Source organism: Squalius cephalus (assembly GCF_949319135.1).
Source record: "Squalius cephalus genome assembly, chromosome: 23".
NCBI lineage: Eukaryota > Metazoa > Chordata > Actinopteri > Cypriniformes > Leuciscidae > Squalius > Squalius cephalus.
This window is the reverse complement of record NC_137144.1, coordinates 23,772,052-23,795,530: the sequence shown is the minus strand read 5'-3', so window position 1 is coordinate 23,795,530 and position 23,479 is coordinate 23,772,052. Positions and strand designations below refer to the sequence as shown.

Genomic DNA, 23,479 nt, shown 5'->3' with positions numbered 1-23,479 from the left:
TTGATGCCTGTACAGTCTTTTCACATAAACCTTTCACTCGATCCAAACGTGCACGTGGAATAAGGCTCTTAAATTGCATATCAAAGCACTTCGCAAACTTATTGATAATCATAAGCTTGACATTACAGGTTAGTTTTTTCATTGACATAAGAAACAAGAAAAAAAAAAAAAAAAAAAAAAGATAACATTGGATATAAAAGAAAATATAATTTACATATATATCTGGGAGTAATAAGTAAGGACACAAAGCGTGGGTATAATAGAAAAATACAAATGGTCACATTTTGTGCCCAGAGAGGCAGGACTGCAGATCCTGGAATCATTGGTGTGTGTAGAGATGCTTCACTACAAGAAAATTCAATATGAATTCAGTAGCAAAGACACCTTTAACCCACAACAAAATAAAAAGCGATTCTAAATGCACTTTACAGGAGCTTTTAGATATTTTAAACAGGTTATTAGTACAATATTAACAGACAGAATTATTACAAAGTGTAAATGACTCGATGAAGCCATCTCACATTTACACCACACTAATTAAAGACTATATCAATTGAGTAATTGTTGCATTATAGAGGATTACCGATCCACCCGGTCGATGTGAGAAGACTTTCCTCGTCCTGGCCCTCTAACCCATCATCTACGGTTTCCCGCTCTTCAGATGCTACTGCAAAAAATGTCCTACAAACTACAGAGACATTTTCCAAAGTTGACGCACAAAATACAGACAGGCAAAATATTGTCTATACATTTAGACAATAAATCTGCATTCAAATCCAGCGAATACATAAAAATCTATAGTGTGCAATGACTGTATCTCATAGGTCGAACGGAGTATAAAACTCAAAAATTTGAGTAGAACTAAATGAAGTTGAATAATTCAATGATTAGTTTATTTTAAAAAAATGAATTCTGTTATTATTTACACACTGTCATGTCATTTCAAACCGGTATGACTTTCTTTCTTCAACCATCATGGTACACAAAAGCAGCAGCATATTTACACCGCTCTTTTCCATATAACGTCTCCATTAAAGGGATGGTTCGGAGTAAAATCAACCTAGGGTCCTTTGCACCATGACCTCGAGCCAAACACCCCCCCAGAAGCCTTTTTTCCCTTGGTCGAACATTATTAAAGTTAGAGCTTATTTAGCGATATCAGCCGGATGGCTTAGTGCAGGCGCTAATGGATCCAAGGTTGTATCTCGTAAATTACCCCACTAATAATGCCCAGAATGGCACCAAACTTCTACAGTAGTACAAATAGGTTCTGTACTCATAAAACGAGGCATTGGAAAGTTTGTAAGTACATCAGGAGTTTATTTAAATAACACTTGCCTGATGGCTCATGCTACCGCTAACCCGGTCGTCGACGTCACTTTAGTGAGTTGGGAAAAGCACGTAAAAGTCCTGGCAGAAGGCGATGCATAGGGATGTAGTGTAACGACGCCCACTTCCAGGAATGCACTAATATTTTGTTGGTTGTACCAGTTTGCAACAATTAATAGTTAACACTAAGTTGTTAACACTTCATAAAAAATAATAATTCGTCGTTACACTATATCCTTATGCATCGCTCTCTATCAGGACTTTTACGTGCTTTTCCCAAACCCCTGAAGTGACGTCGACGTCCGGGTTAGCGGTAGCATGAGCCATCAGGCAAGTGTTATTTAAATAAACTCCTGATGTACTTACAAACTTTCCAATGCCTCGTTTTATGAGTACAGAACCTATTTGTACTACTGTAGAAGTTTGGTGCCATTCTGGGCATTATTAGTGGGGTAATTTACGAGATGCATCATTGGATCCATTAGCGCCTGCACTAAGCCATTCGGCTGATATCTCTAAATAAGCTCTAACTTTAATAATGTTCAACCAAGGGAAAAAAGGTTTCTGGGGGGGGGGGGGGGATGTGTGTGTGTGTGTGTGTTTGGCTCGAGGTCATGGTGCAAAGGACCCTAAGTTGATTTTACTCCGAACCATCCCTTTAATTGAGACGGACGCTGTCAAGCTCCAAAAATAGCAATAAAAGAGCCTTCAATTTATCCCATGTGACTACTTTCATTGTGTTATTTTGTAAATTTTAGAGCTCGACAGCATCCACCATCATTCTCTTTCATTAAAGTCCATCCCAAAATGAAAATTAAGGCATCATTTACTCACCCTGGTGTTGTTGTAATGCCATATGCTTTTCATTATTTTTTGGACCACAAAAGGAGAATTGCCATTATATGAACGACCGCAAGCAGGACATTTAAAAAACAAAATCTTGTTTTGTGGTCCAAAAAAGAAAGAAGGGCATATGACATTAGAACAACACCAGGGTGAGTAAATGATGCCTTGATTTTCATTTTATGGTGAACTATCCCTCGAAGAGCACCTGGGACATTCAAGTTGTACTTTTGTGTTCCATGAAAAAAGCTTGCAAAATGGATTTGAAACAACATGAGGGAGAGTAAATAAAGACATCATTTAAATTTTTGGGTGAAATAACCCTTAAAGACAGTCTGTTGGTCTGAGGCGTCACTGAATAGAAACGCCTACAGTGTGACAAAACGACACCAAATACCAGAAATTGTACACTCGTTCCAATGTTTGTCCTGAATCACATTTGAGCACGGTTGATTTGAAGCTTCATGTGAAATTCACAGAGTAAACTGCACAAAATGCAGCACAACATTACATTAGACTACACTACAGCTGGATCACTGAACATTTAGACAACCCCCTTCAAACAGTCATTTATGGTTACTATTTATGCTGCCATTTTTTTTAATAGTGACAGATTAATCAAAAACCCAGTGATTTTGATTGGGAATTATTCTGTCTTTGAGTCGCCGATCAACCAAAAACGAGCCCTGTCTTATGATTGGATGAGAGCAGGCCTTGCCTCTTACTGATTGGCTAAGATTAGGCCTTTACAGTCACTGATTGGCTACGAGTGGGCCCTGCTGCTCACTGATTGGCTGAAAGCAGGCCCTGTCTCTGGGCGTTCTCTAGGATCGCGGTGTGGCAGAAATAGTACTGCTCGGGTGTTTGGATGCTGAAGGCACGCTGAGATCTCATTCGTCGGACCGTCTGGCAAATGTTAAGGGTCCCGACATCCTGCAGCTGGGACAGACAGATATCCAGAGCACAAAATGTACCTGCGGGAAGAAGAGGTCAGTCTGAAAATCCATTAAAAAAGATAGTTCCCTCAAAAATGAAAATTCTTTCATTATTTACCAAACCAGTATGACTGACTTTCTTCTGTGGAACATGGAACAAACCAAACAGGTTCTCATTGACTTCCATTGCATTTTTTTTGTCCATTAAATGGGAAACGAAACTATTTGGTTTCAAACTTTCTTCAAAATATCTTATTTTATTTTATAAGTCAGTCAGTCATACAGGTTTATTAGTAAATGACAGAATTTCCCTTTTTGGGTGGACTATGGTTGCGTCTCAAATCGCATACCTTCTTGAGTAGGTACTTATTTTGAATAAGTAATTACTTCACGACCACTAAAAAATGATGATCTGTATAGTATGAATGTAATCTGGATGATTTTTTTTTTTTACATCCGACATACTTCTATATTCACATACTGTTTTTCGCCTGCTATACAGTAGGGAAGTATGCGATTTGAGATCCCTTTCAGTGGCTCATTAATGTGTAGATATGTTTTTGTTATGCGTTTAATTACTGACCGGTCCTGCCGATGCCAGCGCTGCAGTGGACCACCATCGGCGGGCCGAGCGGATGACCTCTCCACTGTGAGCCGAAAGCCTGGACCGCCCACTGCTGCTGGTACTTCACGGCACCCAGGAAGTCAATCAGAGACAGTGCGGAGGACGGGACCCCGTAATCAGGCCAGCTGAGGAACTGAAAATGAGTCACCTGTCTCTGTTCAAACGTCTGGGGAAAAACAACAATAAAATAAGTTTAGAAACTGTTCCACTTTACTTTTCTTCAAAGTCAGATTAACTGAACATTTATCATATGATTTCGCTGGCGATGTACAGTACAGCGGAGCATTGTGAATATTGCCTTTTAACACAATTGTTTTGGTCATTAAGATTCCTAAAGACTATTTATTTCTTATTATATATTTAGACAACCGTTCAAATGTTTAGGGCCAGTAAGAATTTTCTTTTTTAAAGAAATCAATACTTTTACTCAGCAAAAATGTATTAAATTGATCAAAAGTGGCAGTAAAGACATTTATAATGTTACAAAAGCTTTCTATTTCAGTTAAATGCTGTTCTTTTGAACTTTCTATTCATCAAATAATCCTGAACATTCTTTGATCAGAGAAATAAAATAAATTAAAATATAAACCAGTTATTTTGAATTGTAATATAAATATATATATATATATATAATTTGTATATAATACATTATAATTGAATTTATCTGTATTATTTTTATTTTACATTCTTAATTATTTAAATTTATTTTAATGATTATATTGCCATTTGTTATTATGCATTTCTATAATGGTTCATATAAATATTTAAATGTGTTTTTCTTGTTTTCATTTAATGGAAAAACAGTGTGGAAAACATGACTTGAAATTATATAACTAGATTTTTACCATATCTGAATTCTTATATTTTGAATCTAATTTGCAACAATAGGTATTTGGCCGAAATGATGCTTAAAAGTTATTTTACACCATTTCAGAGCAAAGACATTATTTATACCAACAAAATGCTGACAAATGTCGAAATATAATTTTTTTGGTAGTATTGCCCAGCCCTACTATAGACTACATTATGAAAGGTGATTTGTGAAACTGGAATCATTATTAAATCATAAATGAAATCATTATTACTGACTAAATGTTAATTGATCAACAGTTAGCTTTTAAATAAACATTAAATATGATATAAAACTGGTGCTTGTGTGTTACCTCTGTGTTGTGCAGCTCAAGTGTGGTTTGGTTGTAATGCGCATGGTTGTCCACTCTGTGACTGACCACAGCGATGTGCCCGTACACCTCCTGACCGCCCTCCTCCTGGGGCCAGTACTGTCCACACTTCCTCCGGCCGCCCTCATCCGTCCTGCAAACACACATTCACACACGCATCTCTAAGCAGCATTTATTTTTAATCCGCTGTGACCAAGTCCATATGGCACAGCTCTAATCTGATCTCAGGACAGATCAGTTCTACAGAATCACTTTTGAAAGCATCAAAAAACAAAAGTAACAAGAGTCGGCTGAAATCTGATTGGCTGACTTCGACATATTTCTAGAAGTCAGGGTTCATTTTATCAGCCCACCAGGAAACAAAGTTGTTTTATGTTCCCAGACTGCTACAATGGAGGACAAATTAGTCATTGGATTTTCTAAAGACATTTTCTCTGAAGAAATTTAAGAGTTTTGAAACATTTCGTAGCAAGAAGATGTGAACTCATGAGCTCAATTGTACATTACATTTTGCTCTACAGTTAAATCTGATTTATGTGAAACATTGCATAAGAAGACATTGGCCACTTTACATATGTTGGTTAGAAAACCTCTTCCTGTCTGAGTGGGTGCTTTTTGGCCTGAATAAGTGGCAATTTGACTTAGACTTTCTGGTGATAATAAAAAGTCTGGCTATGGAAGACTACACATCATTTCCTGCATATTGCTAAAGTAGACTCTCTGGCTGCATCTGATAACACATACTTCCCTTCTATATAGTAGGCGAAAAACAGCAGGGATGCACAATATATCAGCCACAATATCCGTATCGGCCGATATATGTTCATTTTTAATGGCCTGATAAGAAAAATTGGCCAGTATATTGCGCACTGTTCGCCGTGATGGTTTTGAATCACTTTAAATATGATTGGAATGACTTTGAAAAGGAAAATACATTTAAGTGAAACATGCAAGTCTGTCATATAGGCTTAATAAAATTATAATGAGAACATGCTTGGGACATGGTGAGACTATTGTTTTTGTAATAAGGCTTTTAGGTATTTAGATTTACCAATATATTGGTTATCGGCTTTCAAATATGAAGAATTATCAGTTATTGGTATCAGCCAACATTTTCATATCGACAGTCTGTGACAAAAGAAGTGTGTCCAAATTCCTTGTACTAATAAAACAGTTGGCAAAAGGTCCTCGGATGATCTTTACCATCCCATGAGTTCATACTTTTCAACCACTAAAAAATAACTTTCTGTATTGAAAATAAGTAACTACTCAAGAGAGTACGTGATTCGGGACACAGCCTCTGTGAGGTATTACCTTGTTGTCATGACAATGACAAGCACACTTTGCTCCCAAACCATTCTCCAGAAATCTCCATAGGTTTTCTCCAGTGGACCTGGTAAGAAACAACAGAGGTATTAGTTCCAGTGTAGGTTTAAAATCGTTACGCTAAATCTAATTTATAAATTTTGTGATTATTTTCACCCTGAGTCCCAATATATGCGTTTTTCTGTTTGTATCCATCCATGAAGCTGGCATTTATGTAGTCCGATCTCTGTGGAAAGAAAACAAAAGATCAATGTCCAATCAGAATATGCACCACCATTCAAAATGGGGTCAGTAAGTGTTTTTGTTAAAAGAAATGAATACTTTTATTCAGCAAAGAGAAATCAAAGACAGCAAAGACATTTATGATGTTACAAAAGATATTTATTTCAAATAAATGCTGTTCTTTTGAAGTTTCTATTCATCAAAGAATATTGAGTTGTTGAATATTGTCATCATTGATGACAGCAAATCCTCATATTAGAATGATTTCTGAAGGATCATGTGACACTGAAGACTGGAGTAATGATGCTGAAAATTCAGCTTTGATCACAGGAATAAATTACATTTTAACAATATATTCAAATAGAAAAAAGTTATTTTAAATTGTAATAATATTTCACAATATTACTGTTGTTACTGTATTGTTGATCAAATAAATGCAGCCTTGATGAGCAGAAGAGAATTTCTCTAAAACCGCTTGAACGTTTCAATTTTAGGAGGGTCTAAACTGAATGACATCAGACAGCACAAACCTCGTTTCTCCTCGCTTTGAGTCGCACGCGAGTCTGATCGAGACACAGCACGTCGCCATAGCGGTTCCGCTCCTGGTTGTGAGGAGCCCTGCAAAAGAGCAACGACAAAGTGAAATCAAATTATTGTGCACAAATTATCAGTGCATGTTATTCTGAGGAAGTTTTCTAATAATAGGACTTTCTTTTCTGCTGATATAATCATATAGTCTTGATTTTGGCCTCGACTGCACAATCCCAGTGAATAAAATCAAGTCCCGCCCAGGGTTACTATCGTTAACTAAAAGTATTAAAAACATTTTGGTTAATTGAAATAAAGATAAAGCAGAAATAAAATAAAATATAAACGTTAGATGAAAAATTAGAAAGATTAGAAATGTTGCCTTGGCAAATAACTGAAATATGTCTTAAGTTTCTTAAACTTAAATAGTAATATTTAAAAAGAACAAAAACTAATAAAGTTACTAAAGCCCTATTGGGACAGGAGTTTAACATGGAGAGGTGGGGTAAAGTAATAATTACCAGAGCTTCTCTATGATTTTAGTCCCGTCCGAATGTGCCATCTCAGTAATCATAATGGGCAATGTCAGTTAAGATTACGGTGACTTTTACCTTCAGTAAAAAGGTCCGGAAAAATGACCTCAGGTAAAACCAGAGCCCGTCTACGGAGAGCCTTGGCACTCCCTATTAAAGTAACAACATGTAGCTTTTCAACCTTCATAATATATTTCCAAGACCCTTGTGATGGTACATCGACTTACAATAGGTTGAATGAGACGTCTGCCATAGCCTGACGGGGTCTGTATCGCTTTTACTGGCACTATGTAACTTCGCGGTGCGGGTAGTAACCAGCGCTCAAAAAGAACTACAAAATTCGACTGCTTTACGGCATACGTCACTTCGCCCACCACTTCCTCAAATGTGGCCAACCAGCGCGTTTGTTTTCGTGCGTCTGTTTTCGTCATGGCTGAAGCAGCAGCGAAACGTAAGAAGTCCAAGGTTTTGTCGGAGTAGAGTTGGAAGAGGAAAAGGGAGAGTGATAAACTGAAAGGCAGGACGAGGATCAATATGGGTCGAGCGTTTGCTCGCTGGCGTGAGCTAATGGAGTGTTACCAGACCGATGCTGACTTGGCCGTCATGCTGTTGAACTAGTAAGTAACTGTAAATTGCTTGCATACTATCTTTAGTTTTTCTAATCTGTTGTCTGCCTGGCTACGTTACGGAAACTATCTGGTCCTCCATTTATTTATCTTCATGAATCAGCTAGTAGATGAGCGAATTATCAATCTGATAGCTAGTAAACACTAACATGCGTTAGTTTTAGATGGTTAGGATGCTATCGCTATCATTCTCGTTCAGATTTGAGCATTGTAATCGACATGCAAATCGCAAATGTTTGAGTTAAAATGTTTAGTCTACTAAATATGTATAAATTATAAAAGGAGGAAGATTAATAATATTATCATTGCCCATATGAAAAAAAAACCTACATGCTTCATATACAGTAACCGTAAATCATTTTACGACAGCGGTAATGGACAATTCCGCTTCCAACCTGTAGGGCGACCGAGGAGGAAAAGTTCCATGTTGTTGCTTTAAGTCCTATTGTACCGAATTTTGGTTGTAGTTCCACCAGAGTTCCACTTAGGGTGACCACCCGTCCCGCGTAGCGCGTGCGCGCACAGCGTTTGAAGCCCAATTCATGCGTCCCGCAAATTGAGACCGTGTCACGCATAATCTATGCTTGCTCAAAAAAAAAGTTGGTCGCTATATATCCTCGAGCCCCAGGCAGCCAAACGAACATTACTTGACAGTTCAGCACGCTATTGTTGCCACACCCACCCCTCAGTTGAACTGCTGACTAGGTTGTTGTCAACTTTTTCGTTGTTGTCATGACAGCGCACGCACGCGCATACCAGACACACTGGGAAGGAACTTTTAGATGCGCGTTTTCCAATTCGAAAAATTCGAGAAAGAGACCGAGTCTGAGAGGCACCGCCATCATCAATTAAAAAGAGAAGGTGTGGGTACAAGAAAGACTGGGAAAATGAATATTTGTGGCTGAAAGGTGTTGAGGGGGATACCGAGAGGGCTTTTTGTGACCTTTGCAAAACGTCCTTCTCAATCGGACATTGAGGGGAATACGATGTCAATCGTATTTTTTTTTTAAATACTTTTTTGTATATATTACTGTTCCTGTGGTGTTGAGCAACTACAATTCCTGTTAATCCTATAATTTTATATTATAATTTATTTAAAGTGAATAAATTGTAATGAAAAATAAATAAATAAAATTAAATAGTAAATCTTAAGTGGAAGTGCATCTGTCAATTCATTGAATGTTCAAAATATTATGAATCTTTATTTAGAAAAAAATACACATTGGTTGGCCTATTCATGAGCATACATCAGCAATTACACGTTTAGGGGAATAGGGCATTATTAATATACCATGTAAGGTGGTAGGCTATGTGCTAGAAATGGGTAAACCACTATCAATGAGTTTGCCTGTGGGATGGGGGCACCTCCGCGCCAGGCAGTGTCCCACATTGTCCCTCAGAAACATACCCCTTGTCCCCCCTTGGGATTATTAGCAGGTGGTCACCCTAGTTCCACTGGGGGCGATCGCCCATGAGTGCTAAATGAGTCTATGGGGATAGACGGCTAAATTTGTCTCTTTCACCCGATTGCCGTTGAGAAATCTCAGATTTGATTGTATGTTTTGCAAGTTCAACATGGGTTATAGGTCGAAAGTTGAATGAACGAGTACTTATGTCCTTTCGATTTCTTACAGGTTGAGTTGTTGTTGCCCATAACACGCTAGCATTCTGCTAATGAACGCTGATTGGTCAGTGAAGGACTGATTACGACCAGAGATACCGCTTGATGGCATCGTGGCATCCGAAGCGGGACCAGAAACAAACAAAACAAAAACTCTTCTAGCACGTGTGTTTGCCTGTGTCAGCTGTGTTGTCGATGCCTCGAGAGAAAAGAAAGTGCAGAGCGCGAAAGCACCAAAGTGACTGAAGGATTGCCGTAAAGCAGTATCTCTGGTCGTACGATGTGTATGACGTCATTGACACTTTAAAAGACTTTTTAAAGCAAATAAGTGACTCTAAAAAAATCTAACACCCAGCAATGTGTAATTTCTTTGCATCTTCTTTCGAATACAACATTCAAATTACTAGACAAAAAATTATATCATGAAAAAAGTGGATTTTGATGGGTATAGCGTCATAGATCTCAATTCATTCTGCACTCGCCTGCGAGCGCCCCCGCATGGACAGAGACGTGTTACTGCAGCCAGTCCAGAAACCGGAAGTAACCAGAGAGTGCCAATTCTCTTCCTATTAGACATTCTCTGGTAAAACTAATCCCGTGCGAATAGACCCGCTGTAAATATGTACGTCAATATTTCGTCATTTCCTGTTTAAAAGTAGTTTTCCGCGGTTTTTAAAGTATGGAGACGCTTGAAAAAGCATTCTAGACGCTGGGACAAATCTGTGGCAAAACTCAAGTGTTTTCCACACACCATTTAGATCAAAAAGAAGATCGAAAGTACTTGTTAGAGGCACGAAACATCTTTTAGCGTTAGGTAAGTGCTTATTACCGACACAATCCAATCTGAAGTTAATTAATGCATCGTTCGACCAGACATAACTGTTTTATATATATATAAATATAGGTTATATGTGTTTGCGCACGTGATATCAGGAAGCAATGTAATACAAACATGATGACAGGAGGGTAAATCGAGTTTCCCCTCCCACTTCTGCTAGTTTTACTGAGATATCTTATCCCATTAATATTACAGACGTCCTGTGGTAAAATGACATTACTCCATCTACCCTTGTAAAGTTAATCCCGTCCAAAAAGGGCTGAAGACAGTTAAAGTCTTATTTTGCCAAGAAAGATGTAAAAAGATGTTGATCCCAAAACAACATTCCTGTCCAAAAACGCCGCATCTGAAATCACATACTTTCCTACTGTATAATAGGTGACAAACAGTAGGCCTTTCAGTAGGCAATTCACAGTTTCCAAAGAGTAGGCAAAAAGTACTTTACTATCCCATGAGGCCACGGTAGAGGATTTGTGAATGACAGTGAAGCAACACAACTGACGCTGGTTGGTCACATGATAATGACAACATGGCGTCACATGATAATGACAACATGGCGTCACATGATAATGACAACATGGCGTCACATGATAATGACAACATGGCGTCACATGATAATGACAACATGGCGAATGTAGTACATCCAGATTACATTCATACTATATAGAATGTTCTTTTTTAGCAGTAATGAAGTAATTAATTATTCAAAATAAGTACCTACTCAAGAGACTATGTGATTTCGGACACAGCTATAGTCCTAATCTACCCCTACCCAGAACTTATCCCTAAAATCAGAGGGAAATGACAGGTGAATAACACTGATGTAGAAGCACATAAACCAATCCCTCAAATCTGATTGGTTGATTGGAAACCTCACACGTTCACCATCCACACTCACAGCGCACAGGTGAAGGTTCCAGACGGCTGCTCTCTGCGAAGCTCCTCGTACTCCAGGTAGATCCCGCTGCGCTGGGCCCGGTTCAGGTTCGCCATGAGCTCAGCCAGACTCATGGCCTCAGCTCCAGGCGTGTGTATGGACGTGTTCTCCAGCGGGATCCCCACCAGCTCATCAACGGGATCCACGCGTCCGTTCTGCTCGGACAGCAGCTGCATGTTCCAGCTGTGCACGTCCAGAGGCAAGCAGCCGCCCAGGTGCTCAGGCAAACAGTCTCTGGGCAGATGCTGGCGCAGGTCGGCCATCTTCACCATCTGAACCTGAGAACAGGTGAAGATCGTTTCATGATTAGAAAAACTGACACAAACAAATAATTGCTCAAGAAGCCCACAGAGTGGCACTACTGCGAGAAAAGTGAGGCAAACAGACAGACCAGTTGGTTAATCAGTCTAACCAGAATGACCAAGATAGTCTGACAGGCCAACCTCCACTGGTTTTGATTTAAACCAGCTATTGCCATGTAAAACTTAGCAGAATCTCAATATTTTGTATAGCATGACAAAACTAAACACATTATATTGTAATACTTAATATTATATGTAATATTTATCATTTAATATTATATTTACTTTCCATTTGGGGTCTATAGAAGCTTGTTTCTGCCAGGGAATAAAAAAATAAAGGTAATTGTGGAGTTTTTTTCTCGCAATTCCTAGTTTACATCTCACAATTCTGAGAAAAATGTCAGATTTGTAGAATATAAACTCACGTCAGAATTGTGAGCGGACTTTTTTTTCTCTCAGAATTGCCCAATTCTGACTTTATAACTCGCATTTGCGAGGTGGATATAACAATTCTGAGGAAAAATGTCTGAATTGCAAGATTTAAACTCGCAATTGAAAGAAAAACTTTCAGAATTTTTTTTGGACAGACTTTTTTCCCCCTTGTGAGAAAATTGTGAGAAATAAATTCAGAATTGCGAGTTATAAAGTACTGACTTTTTTCTCACAATTGCAAGTTTATATCACGCATATCTGACCTATTTTCTCAGAATTGTTTGATATAAACTTGCAATTCTGAGAAAAAAGTCAGAATTGTGAGATATAAAGTCTTAATTACCTTTATTTTTTTATTCTTTGGTGGACACAAGCTTCCATAGGGGTCACAGAGATATAAAGCACAGCAAGATAAACTGTAAATATGTGTGTGTGTACTAACCCGTTCTCTGAGCTTCTCCTTCAGTAAGAGACTCAGTAAGTTATACGGGACCCTGAACCACACAGGAGCGCCGACGATGAGCACTTTCTTCAGCCGTGCTGGGAACGCACCCTGAAAACAATAGCGGAAGAACAACATTTTTCTGATTTATTCTGACATCTAAACCCCCCATAAACCCACACACTTCAATGCCTGTACTCATAGTTCTGAACATGAATGGATGGCCATCAGAAACAGGAAATCCACAGATAGACAAAACACAGAAACTCACCTTGAGCAAATTGAGGATCTTTTTGCTCAGGTCCAGTTCAAAGTTAGTGTAGTTGGATCCAGCCATGTCATAAATGAAAACCAGTCCATTTCTCTGAGTCTCAAAACTACAGGAAAGAAAGAGAGAATTATAACTTTGCAACTTAAAATATGTGGTTTCATTAAATGTCATCTCAAAGATGAATAAAGTGTCCAAATGCCTACACAAGCATTCAAAAGTTTGTGATCGGTAAGATTTTTTTTAATGTTTTTGAAAGAAGTCTCTTATGTTCAACAAGGGTGATTTTATTTGAACAGAAACACAGTAAAATACAGTAAAATATTATTACAATTTAAAATAACTGTTTTCTAGTTTAATATACATTTAAAATGTATTTTTTTCCTGTGATGCAAAGCTGAATATGATACTTCAGAAATCATTTTAATATGCTGATTTGCAGCTCAAGAAACATTTATTACTATTATCAGTGTTGAAAACAGTTGTGCTGCTTCATATTTTTGTGGAAACCGTGAACATTTTGGGTCAACTGAACATCCTTCAGTTCTCTAATAGTCTTTCACACGCTCTACCTCTCCACAGCTCGGTCCAGTAGGTAGAACAGCGCCTGAAGAACCACATGGTTTCCGGTTTTACTGGGATGGTGCAGTTTAGCCGTGTAGAGGGCGATGGATGCCCCAGTTGGGTCCCGGACACCCTGATACCAGAAAACAATGGAAAAAACATCTTAAAATGTCATCATGTTTTCCTGTTTATATGTTCAGAGTCTACTCATCTTGAACGTACACTTTACTCTGTACGGCACACTAAATGTTGAAACAGGATGCAGTGATAAATGAGCAAAATTGTTGTTACACAACCTCACTTCATTGCATGTTTAATTCATTAATTTACAATTCAGAAATAAATACTATAGATTAAAAATTTTACATTCAAATTTGTGCAAATTCTGAATAAAAAAGATTATATTGATAATATATATATATATATATATATATATATATATATATATATATATATATATAAATAAATTAATATATGTAAATATATATTAAATAATGAAAGAATAAATAAACAAATAGCGGTGTGCTCCTTCAAATAAATATTGTAGTTTTACTTTATTTATAACTAACTTTGTGCAAATTCTGAATTAAAATAAAATATATAATAATGATAAAATAATACTAAATATAAAAAATTCAAACAAATACATATATAAATAAATATACAAAGTAGTATGCTCTGTCAAATAAATATGGTAGTTTTATTTTTTTATTTAACTGTGCAAATTCTGAATTAAAAAAGAAGATAAAATAATATGTAAAAATGTAAAATATATATATATATATATATATATATATATATATATATATAATATATATATATATATATATATATATATATATATATATATAACATATGGTAGTGTGTTCTTTCAAATAAATATGGTAGTTTTACATTTTTAATCAACTTTGTGCAAATTCTGAATTAAAATAAAATATATAATAATGATAAAATAATACTAAATATAAAAAAATTCAAACAAATACATATATAAATAAATATACAAACAAAGTAGTATGCTCTGTCAAATAAATATGGTAGTTTTAAATGTTTTATTTAACTGTGCAAATTCTGAATAAAAAAAGAAGATAAAATATTTAAAAAAAATAATAAATAAATAAAACAAACACAAATATGGTAGTGTGCTCTTTCAAATAAACATGGTAGTTTTACATTTTGAATCAACTTTGTGCAAATTCTGAATTAAAAAAAGATAATAATTATAAAATATAATGATACTAAAATGTGAAAAATAAAATAACAAAATAAAACAGGGTCAAGACACCTCAGCACTGAGTATCTCGAAAGCATTGTAACCCCAAGTATATCATAGAACTATTGACTACGATCAACTTAGCTCAAGCTTTTGAGAAACGCAATCCTGCCAGTTTGCTTTTCCCAACATCCTTTAGTTTAACTGAGGAGTAGTTTTAAATGTGTACACATGGGGGCAGAATAGAGTGTGTCTCACTGAGCTCTGAACAATGACTCACTCCGACCTTTCTCTTCCATTCATTAAGACACTAAATCTGGTTTATTCGCTTTCAGCCAACCCATTTCCGAATGTGCCAGCACACAGCTTTACCATTTATTAAATATTTATGTCAATAATGTATTTTCAATGATCTGATGATGACTCATGAGAAATGCGGGACTTGTGTGCGTCTCTCTGGGTTATAAATACTGATGTCAGGATGTGAGGAGAGGAGACAAGAGAATGAGGAGGATCAATGAAGGTATCGGATGAACCAAAGGGATCCTGCCTCCGCAGCGTCCAATCAGGTGTCGGGACACAGACTCATCTGACCAATAGCAGAGCAGCACTAGGCAAAACTAGCTAAAATAGTTAGCAAATAAATTTCCACTAATTCTATATTGACCTGGTTATAATAACCGGGCTTAAAGCTGAAGTGAAACCGCATCAGTGACTTGTCAGCTGTAATCACTGGAGTGGAAATGAAACTTGGCACAGTATTTTTTCATTTGTGAACCAGTAACCTCATTTCCGAGATTAAAAAGAGCATAAACAGCCCTTTTGAGGAAACGGCCCTGATGTGATGTGAACTCACCAACACGGTGAACTTCCCGCTCAACAGCTCAGAGCGTAGCGGCTCCTCGTGCGGCTGCAGTTTGACGATGCCCTCCCTCAGCCGTGTCTCCTGCCAGAGAAACACTGAGATTTCATACTGAACCTACACGTTTATTTTGTGATAATGACCAACTGAATATACATTACCCTTTATTAATTACTTGTCTACTTAATATTACGTTACCTTTTTTTTTTTTTTTTTTTGAGTGCCATCTCCAATTCATCTGCACTATGATTATTTTATTATAATTAATTTTAGTTTTGGGTTCACACATTTGACTAATGAATTTCCATAAGTTTAATTTTACTACATATATATTTATATATGAAGAGTTCAGATGCAAAAGCCTCTAAGTGCCATCTGAAATTTTCTTCTAGAATGATCATTTTTATCAAGCTCGTATATTTAAGTTCAGTAATTTCACTTAAATGGCAATTAATAGGTAATTTTCATTGCCATTAAAGTGAAATTACTAAACTTAAATATACAAGCTTCATAAAAATGATCATTCTAGAAGAAAATTTCAGATGGCACTTAGAGGCTTTTGCATCTGAACTCTTCATATATATATATGAGTTCAGTCGTAAAACTCTAGTCTATAACACTGCCATCTTCAGTAAAATGCTAAAACTATTCAGAGAGTTGTCATAATTTAAATATATATTATTGTGATCATATTAACATTCACTCACCCTGTAACTGTGGAAAAGCTCGATTGCTCGGAGGACATCAAACTTGCGGGCCATTAGAAACTTCACAGCTACGTCCCAGGACAATGGTGAGACACCATGTTGGGACGTCCATTTGTTGATCTCTTCCAAAAACTGCTTGGTGGCCTGAGAAAGAAAGAGAACATCTCATTTTAGACCATATCAAATTCAAGTCTACTATGGTACATTTTGGTCAGTTGTTATTTCCCACAATGCCCCACATGTGCACGTCAGGGACCTTTGAGTAGGATTACGTCTGAGATTTACAGACAAAACACTACGTTCTCAGTCAGTTCCTGACAACTATAAACACTCACATACAAACAAGACCATAAGCAGAGAGAGAGAGGCAGGAGACGTGGAAAAAAACAGAACGATGTTTGGAAGTGGAAACCACAGATGATCCAGATGGGAGAACCAAAAGGCTTTGGTCATCTGATATCAAACACAGTGATTAAATCAACTGCATCAAGACTCTCTGTAGAAGAAACATTATGCAAATGACTTTACAGCAACTTCAGATTCTCAATGCATTCTGGGAGATTATATCTACTACTGTATCTCACAGGAGATACATCACATGGGCTCTAGTGTCTTCACTCAGGTTAAAAGTTATTTTTTGCATAACTGAACAAGCCAATCGAGTGAATAATTAAACTTTAGGCTAATACTAGTGCACTACATATGTCCAGCTCAACACACTGGACTGACTGGAGTGCCTTCAGCTAGAGATGTCTGAAACTATTACTCAGAAATCTGTGCAAATACCATTCATTTGACCTGAAAGCCACATGTAACACAAAAAAATAAGCTCTGTGTCTCTCCAGAGGATCCAGTCCACCCACTTGCACAACACTGTATCCTTAAAAGGACAGATAAGCAGCAAATCCAGGCAGACAGCCCTGAATCTTGCAGAATTCACCCTGAGACGAACTGTGCATTTTCACAGGCCGTACTTCAATCCGGAGAGTTTCGGCTCATGGTCCATAAATGAACTCTGAACATACTCACACATATTAAAGGGTGGGGACTGGGGACTCATCCAACCATCACAAATGGCTGCAAAAAGTCACTGATGCTTGATAGGGGTGTGTAAACTTTTGAACAGGATAATTGGTGTATATTTTTTGCCATAAGTTATTTTGGCTTGTGGAATATATGTGAACATAAATATAAAAAATAAAACAAATATTATATATATACATATATCCAACCATATTATACAGTACTGTGCAAAAGTCTTAGGCATGTTAATATCCCCACCCCAAAAATGGTTGTAAGTCAGTTATTTATATCTTTTGCTGTAGTGTGTCAGTAGGAAATATCAGTTTACATTTCCAAACATTCTTTTTGCCATTAATTGTAATAATCCAGTGAGATTTGTGTATGCACAAGGAGTCTGACAACAGCCGGCATGATCTGATCTCACCATCATCGAGTCCGTCTGTGATTACATGAAGAAACAGAAGAAACTGAGACAGACTAAATCCAGAAGAACTGCGGGAACGTCTCCGAGACGCTTGAAGAAACCTTCCTGCAAAGCTACAGTACTGTGAAAAGTACTGGCACTTGTGTTAAAATGCTGTAAAGTGAGAATGCTTTCAAAAATAAAATCACAAATTGAATTTATTTATGATTTAACTTCTATTAACTAATTCAAATCAATATATGGTGTAACGACCCTTTGCGTTTAAAACGGCTTTTGTCCAGGTACACTTGCGCATAGTTTTTCAGGTAGCTTTGCAGGAAGGTTTCTTCAAGCATCTCGGAGACGTTCCCGCAGTTCTTCTGGATTTAGTCTGTCATATATATTAGGGCTGTTAAACGATTAATCGTGATTAATCGTATCCAAAATAAAAGTTTGTTTTTACATAATATGTGTACATTTACAAACAAATGTGTGTGTACGGTGTATAATTATTTTCTATATATAAATACGCACACATGCATGTATATATTTAAGAAATATTTGCATGTATATACTGTGTATATATATTTATATTATATATAATTTATATTATATATCAATATTTTATATATAAATAACACATTTTCTTAAATATATATATGCATGTGTGTGTATTTATATATAGAAAATAATTATACTCCATACACAGACATAAATTATGTAAACACAAACTTTTATTTTGGATGCGAATAATCGCGATTAATCGTTTGACAGCCCTAATATATAAATATATAGTAGGCTACATCCCTGAAAAAAACAGCAAAAACTACTACAACTAATCTAACAAACTAAACTAATATAATGTATTTAAAAAAAAAAATACAAAAATTGTATATATATATTTTTTTTTTTAAATCTAGTATTGTGAATAATTATATTATGAATAATTTTAATGTTATTTTATCCATTTTTAAACATATTTTAATTTTTAAAAAAGCAAATGTTTTTTATTCGAATACTGAAAATGTAGTCTTCTCAGGGTACAAGGTATAAAAAACTTTTTCATTTAAAATGTTTTAAAATAATCTTACAAAAGGATGTTTTTTTTTTCTAATACATCCCATAAATACTATAAAATATGTTTTATCCCATGATAATTATCATCATTACTATTATTATTACATATTTTATACTTTTTAAAAGGCAGTATTAGAATGTTTTTAATATAGCCTATGTTTGAACTGAGAAGAATGTAAATGTGTACCTTGAAATGCAATGTAAGTCGCTTTGGATAAAAGCGTCTGCCAAATGCATAAATGTAAATGTTTAAGATTTTTTTTTTTTTTTCCAAGTGAAACTTTTTCCAGATTCTGTAAGTGTTAGTTTCAGGCCTAACACATGTCAGCATCATCACTCCTCTCTATTTTGGCATCAAAGAGCTCTGGGTAGGAAGAAAAACACGTCATGAACTGAACCCAGGTCTGTCTCTCAGCTTCTCCCGTGGAAATGCTTTTAGCAGCTCACGTCCCCCAGGGGCCCGCAGCCAGTCCCACATCTAATTACTCTCTCACATTCGTCCAGCAGCCCCGATAAGCTCCGAGAGGGGCCCGAGACGAGACCCCAGAGTGTCATTCACTCACTCAGCCGTGGTTCCTTAGCATTCGCACAGGCAGAGACGGGCGATAAGACACTGACTGCTGACCGGCGGACGGACGGATGAATGAATGGACGGATGAACGGACGACTGGGGGCTTATTTAAATGAGATTCCACAGCAGGATGGAGGAGACAGAGGGGCCTTGTTAAAGAAATCAACCCACACACACTTTCCCCATTTATTAAAACAGGTTACTGAGGCTTTAGACAAGACATTTTAGTACAAACAAAACTATTCAAAGGTTTGCAAAACATTTGTGTGTATTGCACGACTTAAAACAACACACACTGCTGCTGAAAGTGACCTATAAATAACAAGCAGACTTATATAATGATCATTTCCTGTTTTAGTCTGTGTATAGTGTACTCTCCCACCAAACTGCTTCACACACACACACATTTTTTTAAATATATTTTAGCAAAAAAAAAAGCAACGACACCAAACATTTGACTTATTAAAATGCAAAATGAAAAGTGAATACATGAAAACTGCAAATAAAGAGTAATAAAATTAAATAAAAATTAAATAAATAAAAAGGTGGAAATAAAGAGTTAAAGTTAGCAGTTTTCAGTGAGGGATTGAGCATTAGCTTACAGGTTTTATCTGGTAAAAATCTGACGTTAATCAATTTCAGATATGTTATTAAACTGGAAAGTATTGTTAAAGTTAGAAAAAATTATAATCTAATGCTACTACAGCATCACAGTATTCATCAGATTCCTTGCTATTAATACTTCGAAGTTTTCTCATAAAAATTGTGTCACTTCCTGGAAGGATGACGTCATTAGGGAACTGGCTTTTGTTAGTGAAAGGCATATAAGTGTTATTGATGACACAAAATTATTATGAATTTAAATAATATTCCTAAGAAAACATGTTTAGTTAAAAAAAAATTGGTTTTGTGTTAGATGTCAGATTGGCACACACTGATTAACTAGAATTACAACTTTACTTAGCCTAAGTCTGTTAATCCCCAAAATAAGATGTGTGGTGTATTTCCAAATAGTCTGTAGATAGTCATAAAAATATGTATATTTAATATGTATATATGTATATTAATATATAAAATAAAAAAAGCTTGAAAGCTCTGACCCCCATATAATGCAATTGAATGAAATAAGTGACCAGTATTCAAAACATTAAATGTAATTTTTTTGTTTGTTCAAAATTAACAGAATTTAAATAATGAGTAAATACATTATCAATCTTTCCTCCAAAACATGTTTTTGTCTTACCCTGATTCACTATGGTAAGCCTATTATGCATAAGTGTTTATATTTTAGAGCCGAACAGAGGAGAGTTTGCTAGCTAGAGAACACAAGCTTGTAATAAAACAAGAATCAACATTGCCTTGGCTTTTCGGAGATGTCTCAACGGGTGAGAAAGGTATTTTATTAAACAGATAAATATGTAGCTCTCTAACAGAGTTAACTGTAAAGCATTATCGATTGTGAAGGGTCATTATAGTTGTAGCGCTGTACTGGAATTTATTTTTAAGGAAGTACCGTGTCTATTAATGGGTAAAGCTACTAAAGCTAGATCCTTTCGTATGAAAATTAATATAACAATTGAATGGGTGAAGGATGCTGCATAGACCCAAAGTATTAATGTTAAAGGTTGTTTTTATTGCATCATTAAAATTGTACCCAGAAATGTAATCCCAACACAACTCTGGTAACTCTATGGTACTTTGGTCTGAACTATGATTACCAAGGGTGTTATAGTCCAGGGTAATTTAAATGCTATGCACCACAAATAATGATCAGCCTGGTCCGTGGACACCCCTCATTCAATTTACGGTCGCTATATTTTCGTGCATAAATACACCATTTATACTGTGATAGTAAATTAGTATTTTGAAGATATTTTATGTCTTGTATGTTGTATTATTACGTTTTTATGTATTTAATATGTTTAAAAATAATTTTTCACTGCTTATCTTTTCCCGGACCCCTTAACACTCCCCTGCGGGCCCCGAGGGTCCCCGGACCCCAGTTTGAAACCCCCCCTGGTCAGTGTCTCCGGGTTGCTTAGCAACAGAACCGCTGGGACAGAGAATCAGCGTTAACCGGGTCGTGATGGTATTTCATACCTGCTCCTCCTCGGCGCTCAGGCGGCTGGCCATCCTCCCCTCTCCTCTTCACCCCGCTGGAGGCTCTTATTAAAGCTCGGACAGCTGTTTAGATCGGACAGTTGAGATCAGACTGGGCTTTTTTAGGCCCGTTAGCACTGCTCAGGCTAACAACCGCAGCAGCAGCGCGAGACTCGCGCCGTTTACAGCTCGAGAGACAGCGCGCGCGGCCCACCACTTCAGCACGGCACGCGACACAACCAATTCATGATCCGGTCCGGGTTCGGCTGGATCCACATATATAGGCTTTATATATTTACACACACACACACTAAAGGTGTTGCAGCGGAGCTTCGGTCCGCCCGCCTATGTGACGAAGGGATAAATTCATCACGGTACTCCGTCGAAACTCGTCGAATGCCGGTTAGTTTGTTTGGAGAAACGAATTTATATGAATCGATCAGCTCTGCTGCATCCGGCCGCTTTTAGACGCTAAAATGCTAGGAGGCGAATGAAGATCAGACGCTCCTGAAAAGCAGCAGCAGCAGTAGTGAAAGATGAAAGATGACACTCCTCCTGCTGGCCACAATGAAGAACTGCACGCTGGACGACGCTCCTCCTCTCCATTCATAAAAATCTTGGAATGTCCGATTCATTGTAGCGAATCGGTTCGTTTGGACGGCTCTTTTCAGTTCACTCACGGCTCTGAGTGCATTGATTCAATAACGGATTCATTCTTATGTATTCCCCATAGCAGGGTATTCCCAGGGGTTCCTGTATGCGGAATATTACGTGTTATTAACAATTAATATAATTATCAGTATGGTGTAGTTTTATCTGTATTAAATGTGTCGAATCAATTGCGTTTTTATGATTCAAAGTGTGCCGAGTGAGTTGTGAATCATTTTCAAATGTTCGCGAATCGGATTCATTCACAGAAACACGCATTTACTTAGTTATGTAAATGAGTGCATATGTTTCTAATGTTTTCATAACTAACTAACTTACTAAAAGTACAGCTAAATATAGATCAGAGCAGTGTTTGATGTCAGTATGTTTCCATTCTGTTACGGATGTCATTGTGGGTTACTAAAAGGCACAAGGGCTTGAAGATCTCACTGTTTAAACCTGACGCGAGAAAGTCTGCCAAGAAACTGAGCCGATAAAACAACAAAGAGCTTCCTGTGGGCGGGTTTCCATGGGCTAGAATGACTGACAGAACAGCATGACATAATACTGGAAAGATGTGCACAATAAGGCAAAATAGGATTTGAGAAGCCTCAGATAGATACTACATCTCAAAAATTAGACCGCATTTTTGGCACACATCATGGGGGGGTTAAGTCCATGTTCTGAGAAGGCCTAAACTGCAGATGTATTATTGGTCATGACTGATTCAGGAAGTCTGATCTAGGTTGACAGGTGCTGTGAGTTCCTGGAAAGCAGCTACTGACTAATAACCAAACTCTCCGATTACACTTTAGTTGTTCTGTGGGAAGTGAGCTTGTGGTTTCAAATCGATAACCGCCTTCAGAGGCACTTGACATACACCCTCAGGTTATTTTGATGATGCCATCATTTTATTGCAAGAGTTAAACTACAGTGATGGCAACAGAAACAAGACATTATTTGGTAGTTAAAACACTTTTTATATGTACATAAAACCATATTTAAAGGTGGCATGAAACAGAAGTTGCGATCGTGTTTTCATCTCTAATATGAAGATATATGTTCGACTGAAATGGCTTCTCGAGCAATAAAAAATGTAGGGCGGGGCTTTATTTTGTCCGTCTGGAATTGATTGGATGGTTGTGGTTTGCTATTGGTCGATCTCATGTGAGTGACAGGTTGCCCCGCCCTCGCGCCAGTAAACACGTCATCAGAGAAGAGATGCCGCAGCAAGAGGGAGGGGATGTTATTTTAAATAAAGATTACGAGGGCACATGAATAATAAAAAGAATGATGTATATGTAAAATACTTTAAGATAATTA

The 23,479-nt window shown here is 36.9% G+C and overlaps 1 protein-coding gene across 1 annotated transcript; it reads right to left on the bottom strand.

The window, feature by feature from the left end:
- Positions 1 to 1,764: 1,764 nt before the first annotated feature.
- On the bottom strand, positions 1,765 to 22,251 carry ptpn9a (protein tyrosine phosphatase non-receptor type 9a). Its single transcript, XM_079860300.1, has 13 exons — positions 21,509 to 22,251; positions 16,335 to 16,478; positions 15,622 to 15,711; positions 13,561 to 13,685; positions 12,992 to 13,097; positions 12,721 to 12,831; positions 11,506 to 11,822; positions 6,992 to 7,079; positions 6,396 to 6,465; positions 6,228 to 6,306; positions 4,896 to 5,046; positions 3,691 to 3,898; positions 1,765 to 3,146 (listed from the first exon to the last, which is right to left on the bottom strand). Exons 1-13 carry the CDS (start codon positions 21,539 to 21,541, stop codon positions 2,956 to 2,958), a joined length of 1,713 nt encoding a protein of 570 aa, XP_079716426.1. The 5' UTR covers positions 21,542 to 22,251; the 3' UTR covers positions 1,765 to 2,955.
- Between the last annotated feature and the right edge of the window lie 1,228 nt (positions 22,252 to 23,479).

Coding starts and splice junctions, on each gene's coding strand:
- ptpn9a (XM_079860300.1), bottom strand. CDS start 21,541: ATGGCCAGCCGCCTGAGCGCCGAGGAGGAGCAG. Junction 15,712..16,334: donor AGCTTTTCCACAGTTACAGG/GTGAGTGAATGT, acceptor TTTCTCTGGCAG/GAGACACGGCTGAGGGAGGG. Junction 6,307..6,395: donor CGCATATATTGGGACTCAGG/GTGAAAATAATC, acceptor GTTTCTTACCAG/GTCCACTGGAGAAAACCTAT.